The sequence below is a fragment of the Salmo trutta genome, chromosome 4 (genome assembly GCF_901001165.1).
Source record: "Salmo trutta chromosome 4, fSalTru1.1, whole genome shotgun sequence".
Taxonomy (NCBI): domain Eukaryota; kingdom Metazoa; phylum Chordata; class Actinopteri; order Salmoniformes; family Salmonidae; genus Salmo; species Salmo trutta.
In genome coordinates, this window is record NC_042960.1 from 12,567,717 (window position 1) to 12,579,234 (window position 11,518).

The window sequence follows — 11,518 nt, forward strand, 5'->3', positions numbered from 1 at the left end:
GTTCCTTGTTCAAGGGAACATCAGTGGTAGGTGGCACCTGAGATATTGATGCCAGCAACCCTCCGGTTGCCGGCTCACTCCCCGCCAGATGTGCTCTGTGTGGTTCGGTCCCGGTTCCGACTCAGGAAGGAAGAGTGATGGCTCCTGATCCATGGTCGTGAACCGGGGCAAGTCTTTGTGACCAGCCATCTCAGAGGTCCACTCTCTCTCACCAGTAACACTGGATATCAGCAGGTCTTCATGGGCTGCAGACTGCAAACAAAGATTGTGCAGAAAAGCATCAAGGTTTATTACATTTGCATTTTAGTCATTTAGCAGACGCTCTGATTCAGAACGTCATACAGAAGCAACTAGGGTTAAGTGCCTTGCTCATGGGCACATCAACAGGTTTTTCCACCTAGTCATACTCGGGTATTCAAACCAGCGACCTTTTGGTTACTGGCCCCATGCTCTTAACCGCTAGGCTACCTGAAAAAAATGAATCGCTGTGCACACAGAAACATTACATCATATTATAACATGTTAATCACAGTCAAGCCCATGTCTAACAGTGTGATTCAAGTACCTAACAATATGGAGCCATTGGAGTTTATTATAAAAAATGGCGATATGCGTTTTCAAGAATTATTACATACAAACACGTTTTGTACATTTCATGTAGGCCTTACAATAGAACGAAAACAAGACGCAAAAAAAATTCTGGCAATGTTGTAACTTTGGTTGTTTAATCATGTAATCAGTGCTTAATTTGTAAATCGGGAGGTGCCGGAACAAAAATATGCACGAGAGGTGGGTGACCTGGGGAGCTCTGAGTTACTTGAACGCATTAAACACTAACTGGGGAAAGTATGTGATGCTGTGCAGTTAAATGAGTCATATTTTGAGTTCCAGGGTGTTTATAAAAGTCTAAATAACAATAAAAATGCTAACGTGGAAATAGTTCTTGGTCACTGTTCACTTCCATTTACACAATGGGTGTGGTTCAATGAAAAAGGTACTCGCTCTGTTCTTTGAAATAAGATACTGCTTATTATAATACACTTCAAATCGCCTATGATCACTGTCTTTAAAGCTGAGAGAAGACTTGTTTAGAAAGAACAGTGTGTTAGCAACTCTCATAAAAATAGGTATTTACAATCCAATTTCAAATAGCAAGTTAACAAAGGGTTAATGAGGGGTATGTGGTTAATTATCCTCTTACCCCAAGACACTAGACATGATAACTATAATAATTCAACTAAAGAATAGTTCCCAGACATCCCCTGCCTACATCTCAAGCCACGCTGCTACGATTTTTCCCCATTGTGGACACTCCTATGTCTGATAAGGCTAGTCAGGAAGGAGAAGCTCTTGTAACATAGTTTGCACTTGAAGGGCTTGTCCTTGGTGTGAACGGCCTGGTGCCTCTTCACATAGTTCGCATGAGCGAAGCGCTTCTGACATGTGGGGCAGGCGTACGTCTTGCCGGCGTCCGTCCTAACGCTCGACCTCACACGTTGTGACCCAATGACACCAGAGGAGGTAGAAGCAGGAGCAACCACCCTCAGGTGGTTAGTCTTTGAGCTCCCTCCTTGACCTCTAGCCATTGTTTGGGTGTTGTTGGGATTGTGTGCTGTGCTACAGGCTAGGTACCGCTCGTGGTGAACGCCCATCCTGACCCTGTCTATATTCGTGGGGTAACCATGAGGTAACTGAGGAAGGCTAGACCCAGGTCCAGGCTTTCTATGAACCCAGTCATCAGGCATTAGGCGAGATCCTGAAGGGGAAGACAGAGTTCCTGTTAGACTCCCACCAGGGGGGTCTCCCACCACTCTCAGTAAAGGATGAAGCCCAGGGTGACCTGCTCTGTTCATCATGGATACTGTGGTGTTTGTATCATAGGAACATGAGGGTCTATCTCTATCAGCCCCAGGACCTGCTTCATCCCTGCACTGAGACTGTGAAGAGGAGGGTCTGGGCTGCAGACTGCATCCCTGACTGGAGCCTCCGTCTCTCTGATGACCACCAGGACTGAGGTTGTTCAGTCCTCCTGTCCACTGGTTGTTTTCTATGTAGTGGTTATGCTGGCGTCTCTGTCCCCCGTGGTTGGGTCCTGGTTCCGACTCGGGAAGGAAGAGCGATGGCCCCTGATCCAGGGACCTGATCCGGGACCAGGATTTGTGACCAGCAGCTTCAGAGGTCCAGTCTCTCCCGCCAGCAACATCAGATATCAGCAGGTCCTCATGGACTGCAGACTGCAAATAAAGATTGTACAGAAAAGCATATGTATATATAAGGTTTATATAAGAAACTCTTCGCTGTACAGACAGAAACATTACATGACATTATAAAATGTTAACCACAGTCAAGCCATCTCTAACACTGATTCAAGTAGCTTACAATATGGAGACATTGGAGTTTATTCGGAAAGTATTCAGGCCCCTCAACTTTTTCCACATTTTGTTACATTACAGCCTTATTCTGGAATGTATGACGTTTTTTTTCTTCCTCATCAATCTACACACATACCCCATAATGACAAAGCAAAAACAGTTATAAAAAACATAACTGAATTATCACATTTACCCTTTACTCAGTACTTTGTTGAAGCACCTTTGGCAGAGATTACAGCCTCAAGTCTTCTTGACGCTTCAAGCTTGGCACACCTATATTTGGGGGTTTCTCCCATTCTTCTATGCAGATCATCTCACACTCTCAGACTGGATGGGGAGCGTCGCTGCACAGCTATTCTCAGGTCTCTCCCTACATGTTCAATCTGGATCAAGTACAGGCTCTGGCTGGGTCACTCAAGGACATTCAGAGACTAGTCAGGAAGGAGAAGCTCTTGTAACATAGTTTGCACTTGAAGGGCTTGTCCTTGGTGTAAACGGGCTGGTGCCTCTTCACATAGTTCGCATGAGCGAAGTGCTTCTGACAGGTGGGGCAGGCGTACGTGTGAACGAAGCCACTCCTGCGTTGTCTTGGCTGTGTGCTTAGGGTCATTGTCCTGTTGGAAGGTGAACCTTCGCCCCAGTCTGAGGTCCTGAGCGCTCTGGAGCAGGTTTTCATCAAGGATCTCTCTGTACTTTGCTCCGTTCGTCTTTCCCTTGATCCTGACTACTCTCCCAGTCCCTGCCACTGAAAAACATCCCCACAGCATGATGTTGCCACCACCATGCTTCACCGTAGGGATGGTGGCAGATTTCCGCAAGACATGACACTTGGCATTCAGGCCAAAGAGTTCAATCTTAGTTTCATCAGACCAGAGAATCTTGTTTCTCATTGTCTGAGAGTCCTTTAGGTGCCTTTTGGCAAACGCCAAGCGGGCTGTCATGTACCTTTTAATGAGGAGTGGCTTCCGTCTGGCCACTCTACTATAATGGCCTGATTGGTGGAGTGCTGCAGAGATGGCTGTCCTTCTGGAAGTTTCTCCCATCTCCATAGAGGAACTCTGGAGCTCTCTCAGAGTGACCATTGGTTCTTGGTCACCTCCCTGACCAAGGCCCTTCTCCCCCGATTTCTCAGTTTGGCCAGGCGGCCAGCTCTCGGAAGAGTCTTGGTGGTTCCAAACTTCTTCCATTTAAGAATAATAGAGGCCACTGTGTTCTTGGGGACTTTCAATGCTGCAGACATTTTTTGGTACCCTTCCCCAGATACGTGCCTTGACACTCCTGTCTCGGAGTGCCACGGACAATTCCTTCGACCTCATGGCTTGGTTCTTGTGCTGACATGCACTGTCAACTGTGGGACCTTATATAGACAGGTGTGTGCATTTCCAAATCATGTCCAATCAATTGAATTTACCACATGTGGACTCCAATCAAGTTGTAGAAACAGCTCAAGGATGATCAATGGAAACAGGATGCACCTGAGCTCAATTTCGACTCTAATAGCAAAGGGTCTGAATATTTATGGAAATAAGGTAATTTTTTGAATATATTTTCTATAAATGTGCAAAATTGACTAGGGGTTTTGTGTGTAGATTGATAAGGGAAAAAACGACTCAATCAACTTTAGATTAAGGCTGTAACATAACAAAATGTTGAAAAAGTCAGAATACTTTCTGAATGCACTGTATGTGTTGATTCAAGAATAAAGTATAATGTTTTGGTTCGACTGAGATGAGGGAAACCTTTTTTTTATTTTACAAATCAGTCAGCACACAGTGGATTTAGTCTTTAATTTCAACAAAACTGTCATACACTCACATACGGGACTTAAACACAGCTTCACTACTTCATAAATCTTTTTTTTTAATACTTTGGAAAAGTTCAACATTACATACATCTTCACTACTTCATGTCAAGTAAACATGAACTAAGGCACTATCTTTATCTCACTATAAAACACCAGCATCAATCTAAAGGGACATAGCTGTCACTTCATCAGTGAAGCATTTTTACAGATACCATCACACCACCCATCACCTTATCATTATAATTCTTTCCTCAGTTCACCTCATCCAGTTCCCTACGACATCCAAAACCAACAGAATTAACTACCAACAAACTATACTGAACAAAAATGTAAGCGCAACATGTAAAGTGTTGGTCCCATGTTTCATGAGCTGAAATAAAAGATCCCAGAAATATTCCATATGCACAAAAAGCACATTTTTCTTAAATGTTGTGCACAAATTTGTCTATATCCCTGTCAGTGAGCATTCCTCCTTTGCCAAGATAATCCATCCACCTGACAGGTGTGGCATATCAAGAAGCTGATTAAACAGCATGATCATTACACAGGTGCACCTTTTGCTGGGGACAATAAAGGCCACTCTAAAATGTGCAGTTTTGTCTCAACACAAAGCCACAGATATCTCAAGTTTTGAAGGAGCGTACAATTGGCATGCTGAGTGCAGGAATGTCCACCACAGCTGTTGCCAGAGAACTGAATGTTCTTTTCTCTACCATAAGCCGCTTCAATGTTGTTTTAGAGAATTTGGCTGTATCCAACTGGCCTTAACCAGAGACCACGTGTAACCCTTCACCTGCGTGATCGTCTGAGACCAGCCACCCAGACAGCTGATGAAACTGAGTATTTCTGTCTGTAATAAAGCCCTTTTGAGGGGATAAACTCATTCTGATTGGCTGGGCCAACTCCCCAAAGGATTGGCCTGGCTCACCAGTGGAGGGGGCCTATGCCCTCCCAGGCCCATCCATAGATTAGGGCCTGATGAATTCATTTCGATTAACTGATTTCCTTATATAAACTGTAACTCACCCAATTGTTGCATGATGCATTTATATTTTTGTTCAGTATAACTAGTACTACATTACATTTCACTATACATGGGCCATGTGCATTTTCTGCTGGTGTGTCCTGAGGTATCTCCTCTCTGAGAACCTCTTCCCACAGTGCGGACAGGTGAATAGCCTCTCTCCCGTGTGAACCTTCAGGTGCATCTTCAGCTGGTGGAAGAACCTCTTCTCACACTGGGGGCAATTTAATGATTTCTCCCCTAGGTGGACCCTCTTCAGGTTGGATGAATCTGAGAAACTTGCCCGGCACAGGTGGCAGCTGAATAATTTCTCCCCCGTGTGCATCCTCTGGTGGATTTCCACCTGTTTGGGGAAACTGAAGGCTTTCCCACAGAACGAAAACGCGAAGCGCTTCTCTTTGGCTCCACCACTTTTACTTATTCCATCTCTACTACTGTCATTTGTCAATGGGCTTGTGTAACCATTCAGTGTGAAAGCACTGGCATTGTCTGAGGTCTGGTTTAACATAAGGAGAGTGTGAGGAGGTCGAAGGCCAGGGAGTGTCTGTGTTGTCACAGGGTCCATGTTCCAGTTAATATATCCTATAGAAGGCAGGTTGAAGGCAGCACCTGTTAGGGTGTTAACCTGAGGCGTCATCAGTCTCTCTGAAACACAATTATAGGAGCACGACGGAGCATCGCTAGCCAAGTCTGTGTCTGTTCTCTCCAGCTGCATATGGTCACCTCCCCACCCTCGCAGACAAAATCTATGCCTAGCCCTGGTCTCAGCCAGTCTGTTGTCATGGAGAATAAGTTTGGATGTTGATTTGTGTTCGAATTTTTGTTTCTGATTGTAGTTAACAGTGTTGTTCCCCAGCCCAGAGTTGAGGACACGGTCCCATCCACTGACCTCCATTATGTCACCTCTCGTCCTGGCCTGCTCAGTGATGTTGTCCCCCGGGCCCTTGGCTGCACCCGTCTGGGTCTGGGAATCCAAGATGGTTTCCCAGTCTCCTCTGTTAGCTTCCAGCCAACCACCTACAGGAAAATGTTACTGTCCTGACTTAACAAACATGACACATGGATGGATTTTTAGACATGGATTGTTAGTGTGTTATTTGCCTGGTGATGTCTGACTTATGTTGATATACACTGAGTGTACAAAACATTAGGAACACCTTCCTAACATTGAGTGGCACCCCCATTTCCCTTCAGAACAGTCACAATTCGTTGGGACATGGACTCTACAAGGTGTTGAAAGCGTTCCACAGGGATGCTGGCCCATGTTGACGCCAATGCTTTCCACAGTTGTGTTAAGTTGGCTGGATGTCCTGTGGGTGGTAGACCATTCTTGATACACTCAGGAAACCGTTGAGCGTGAAAAACCCAGCAGCGTTGCAGTTCTTGACACACTCAAACCGGTGCGCATGGCACCTACTACCATAACCCGTTCAAAGGCACTTCAATATTTTGTCTTACCCACCCTCTGATTGGCACACATACACAATCCATGTCTCAATTGTCGCAAGGCTTAAAAATCCTTCTTTAACCTGTCTCCTCCCTTTGTCTACACGGATTAAAGTGGATTTAACAGGTGACATCAATAAGGGATCATAGCTTTCACCTGGTCAGTCTAGATCATGGAAAGAGCAGGTGTTCCTAATGTTTTGTACACTCAGTGTACATATTTAATTTTTTGTATTTTATACAAATTGTATTGATATTGTTTAATAAATGAAGTAATCATATTGTTTCATATGTGTTTAATACAAAAATAATAGCCAGGTGCATCACTATTCACATTGAAGATTATTACTGTATGTAGGCTATATGTATTTCTCCCTTACCTTGCTCCCTTGCTAGTCCACTCATCAAATCAATGCTCTCTGGTCCATCTTCTATTGTCTCCTCTTTGACCAGCAACAGATCAGGCTTCCCATCCTCCATGTCTGCTGACTGTAAGAGATACAGAGTGAGAGGATGTTGGAGGGTACCTGGGTTGGCGCCCCCCTTGGGTTGTGCCGTGGCGGAGTTCTTTGTGGGCTATCCTCGGCCTTGTCTCAGGATGGTAACTTGGTGGTTGAAGTATCCCTCTAGTGGTGTGGGGGCTGTGCTTTGGCAAAGTGGGTGGGGTTATATCCTGCCTGTTTGGCCCTGTCCGGGGGTATCATCGGATGGGGCCACAGTGTCTCCTGACCCCTCCTGTCTCAACCTCCAGTATTTATGCTGCAGTAGTTTATGTGTCGGGGGGCTAGGGTCAGTCTGTATTTCTGGAGTATTTCTCCTGTCTTATCCAGTGTCCTGTGTGAATTTAAGTATGCTCCCTCTAATTCTCTCTTTCTTTCATTCTCTCTCTCAGAGGACCTGAACCCTAGCACCATGCCTCAGGACTACCTGGCATGATGACTCCTTATTGTCCCCAGTCCACCTGGCCGTGCTGCTGCTCCAGTTTCAACTGTTCTGCCTGCGGCTATGGAACCCTGACCTGTTCACTGTGATTACTATTATTTGACCATGCTGGTCATTTATGAACATTTGAACATCTTGGCCATGTTCTGTTACAATCTCCACCCGGCACAGCCAGAAGAGGACTGGCCACCCATCATAGCCTGGTTCCTCTCTAGGTTTTTTCCTAGGTTTTGGCCTTTCTAGGGAGTTTTTCCTAGCCACCGTGCTTCTACACCTGCATTGCTTGCTGTTTGGGGTTTTAGTCTGGGTTTCTGTACAGCACTTTGATATATCAGCTGATGTAAGAAGGGCTATATAAATACATTTCATTTGGATCAAGAAATGTGATATGAGCACCCTGCTATGGAGCATCTTCTGATTGGGCAATTAGGGACTGATATGAGTACTATGAAAACATGTTAGTTGATTTGATTACTTGACACTCTTTAAAGGGATAGTTCATGATTTGGGCAATTATCTACTTCCCCAGAGTCAGATTAAATTGTGGATACAATTTTTACGTCTCTGCGTCCAGTATGCAGGAAGTTCGAGGCAATTTTGCGAGCCAGTGCAAAGACGGGAAGTCTTCAGGTACAGCTAGCATGTAACTTTAAAGAGTGTCAAGTAATCAAATTAAACTAATAATTCAAAGGCATCGTCCCACAATTACAACAAAATTAATCAAGACCTGGGCCCCTAGTCTCAGAGTACGAGTGCTAATCTAGGACCTTTCCAGATAGAAAAGGCAAAATTGCTCCTAGATCAGCAATCCTACTCTGACACATTTTGTGGATACGGGTCCTGACCTAATACCATTCAGACAGTAGTTTACAGTGGGCTCACCTCAGTGATACTGTGTGTGGTCCTGTGCTGCTCTGATGGTTCCTCTGTGGGTTTAAGAGGTGAAGTCTGGTTATCCTCCATGACCATGGTGCCCTTAGGGTCCCCCAGACCCTCCTCATATCCCTCCTCCTTCACCAGAACCACCTCTGGACCCTCCTCCTGGAAGAGACAGGTCATACAGATTACACTGACATACACTCCATCAGGTACGTATACACAGAGATAATAAACACACTTTCAACATGGAGTGTTAACCCATCCCCACTAAGTTTGAGTCCTATACTGTAGTTACAGAATGACTTCATTGTTGTTAAACCCATCATGGTGCACATAAATATGATGTTGTGGGTAAAAATAAAGTCAGCTATGATAAGTCAAAAGTCATCAGACAAACCTAACTAAACTATTTTGACGTGTACAGTAGGTGTTTGTTAGTGTGTGGGTATGTGTAGCTATATTTAGTAAGTGTATATAGATGCATGCTAACTAAAGATAGTCTCAATGAAAGTCTTAGAATGAAAAGTCACATTCTGTGTTTATTAAACATAAACAAGTGTTAAATACACCATATGAAAACCACACAAACATCAACAAAAAAATCTGCATTAACTTGATAAACTGCATTCATTCAAGTGTCTTGGGGGGAGAAAAAAAAACAGTTGTTGAATGGAAGCAATGAAATAGGCATTTGTGAACATCATTTTGCCTACATAGTACAAACACAATATGTAACCAACTTTTTAGGCTTATATATGACTAAAATATCACACAGTGTCTGGATGCAACATTCTACCCAGTAATATTCAACACTGAAATCTGTTCCACTCATTATTCCAAATTCATCTGTGGATCTTTTCTGCAGACAACAATGACAGTTCATCTTTGTCTTTAATGCAGGGTTTGACCTAAAAGTCAGACGCTATAGAGTGGAATTTTTACTTTCTATGTTTAGAGTGGAATGTTTTTTCTGCTGGTGCATCCTGAGGTAGCTCTTCTCTGAGAACCTCTTCCTGCAGTGCATACAGGCGAAGGGCCTCTCTCCCGTGTGGACCCTCTGATGCCTCTTCAGGTCACCAGCCTGGGCGAAGCGCATGTGACACTGAGTACAGCTGAAGGGTTTCTCCCCTGTGTGGACCCTCTGGTGCCTCTTCAGTGTGCCAGCTTGGGCGAAACGCATGTGACACTGGGTACAGCTGAAGGGTTTTACCCCTGTGTGGATCCTCTGGTGGACCTCCACCTTCTGGAGGCAGCTGAAGCCTTTGTTACAAAACATGCAGAGGAACCGTTTTTCTTTACTATTGCCTGATGTGGCTCCCCCTCCCTGAGTCTGGGCTCTAGTCCTGTCTTTTGAGTTCAATACCTGATCGAAAAGGACTCGGCTGTGTGAATCGGAAGGTGCCATTGACGTGGACACTGGGTCGCGATCCCTGAACGCATGTAAAGGGGAGTTGGTTGCGACATTTAGATTTGTCTGTAAGCTTTCCCTGTAGTCTAAGAAGTCACTAGTGTTGCCCTGCGAGTGTCCTTCTCCTAACTGAGTCTCGTCTGCATTCCATGTCAGAGGAATGTCACCCTCCACTTTCACAGTCACCTCATCTACGACCAGACCCTCCCTTTTCTTATTTAGGCACCCTTCAGAGTATACACTACTGCTGTACCGGTTCCAGTCCCCTCTAGACAGATCAGTGTGTAACTCTAAGCCCACAGGCATGTCACCAGGTATCATCTCTGTCCCTGTAGTGTATGAACAGGATGGATCATTGACAGTATATAACGAGTCACTTGGGTCCTGATGGGACAGAACCGGCCTCAGGCTCGAGTTACCATAAAGTAAATGCTCAGAGCAGGGAGCAGGAGGACAGCCCAGTCGACCCAGCCCCGTTAAAGTCTCGATGTCTGTTTCTGACTTGAGGACGACGTTCGGCGTCCCACTAACCTCCATCGTTCCACTGACCTCCGTGATGCTGCGTTGGGTCCTGGGCAGCGCTGGGGCGGTGGCGGGGTCCTCTGTGGCTACAGGGAGCACTCCAGCCGCTCCAGTGTGGATGTCTTTGCTGTGCCGTGGGTCCTCCTCTCCTTCAGACCTCTCCTGCTTGACTCCAGGACCTGCAGCCTCTGCATCTGCAGACTGACACAAGAGAAAGGAGTTTATTACCGGTACATGAGTTGAATTGGATAACAATGTCGTAGGGAAGTCTCACAAGCTCCTCTATGGCAAGTGAATAGCTGAGGGGAGCCTTTCTGAAAAAAAAACATTTGATTTACAAAGTAACTGTAATTTTTTATGCAACACTATTACACTAACCTCTATCACGATAACATGCTGGGTTGAGGTTCCACTCCCCTCATCAACAGTGATTGGTTGGTCATCTCTCCATGTATTGTGTCCCGCTGGCTTCACAAAGTTCCTGTGGCCTCCAGTGAGATGTCCTTCACCTGAGAGAGTTATTGGGGGTTATAAACTGGGTGGTTCGAGCCCTGAATGCTGATTGGCTGACAGCCATGGTATATCAGACCGTATATCACAGGTATGGCAAAACATGTATTTTTACTGCTCTAATTACATTGGTAACCAGTTTATAATAGCAATATGGCACCTCTGGGGTTTGTGGTATATGGCCAATATACCATGGCTAAGGGCTGTATCCAGGCACTCCGTGTTGCATTGTGCATAAGAACAGCCCTTAGAGCCATGGTATATTACCACATCACCTCAGGCTTATTGCATAATTAAAGTGGTTAGGTTAGCTACTGTCAATGCTCAACGGTATATTATACACTATTGACACTGTCTAGAATTGGCAAGGATGTAAGGTAACAATATTCATAATTTATTGATATACTATTTGATTGTGTTCCATGCATCACATTGTTTTTATTTAGTAAATAACTGAAGATGCAGTAAATCAGTAATCTGGTGAGAATATGATATTGTGTTTTGGTACAAGATAGCTAAGTAATCAGGGGAATTATTGCATACAATCCAAAAACTGACCAAAACACAATTCTGGTTATCACATCTAAAGTTACACAGGTGCAGTGCGGAGA

General features: G+C 44.8%; 1 protein-coding gene across 1 annotated transcript; it reads right to left on the bottom strand.

Annotated features, from left to right (window-relative positions):
- Window positions 1–268: 268 nt before the first annotated feature.
- LOC115191324 (ichor-like) lies at window positions 269–10,824 on the bottom strand. The gene is made up of 6 exons (XM_029749201.1): window positions 10,776–10,824; window positions 10,425–10,598; window positions 8,471–8,629; window positions 7,027–7,135; window positions 6,090–6,217; window positions 269–2,234 (listed from the first exon to the last, which is right to left on the bottom strand). Exons 3-6 carry the CDS (start codon window positions 8,555–8,557, stop codon window positions 1,287–1,289), a joined length of 1,272 nt encoding a protein of 423 aa, XP_029605061.1. The 5' UTR covers window positions 8,558–8,629; window positions 10,425–10,598; window positions 10,776–10,824; the 3' UTR covers window positions 269–1,286.
- Between the last annotated feature and the right edge of the window lie 694 nt (window positions 10,825–11,518).

What these genes read in the sequence shown, in the direction of transcription:
- LOC115191324 (XM_029749201.1), bottom strand. Translation starts at nt 8,557, where the DNA reads ATGGTCATGGAGGATAACCAGACTTCACCTCTTAAACCCACAGAGGAA. An exon ending in CCACACACAGTATCACTGAG is followed by an intron (nt 7,136 to 8,470) that starts GTGAGCCCACTG and finishes TATCTCTTACAG; the next exon opens with TCAGCAGACATGGAGGATGG. An exon ending in CGAGAGGTGACATAATGGAG is followed by an intron (nt 2,235 to 6,089) that starts GTCAGTGGATGG and finishes CTTTATTTGCAG; the next exon opens with TCTGCAGTCCATGAGGACCT.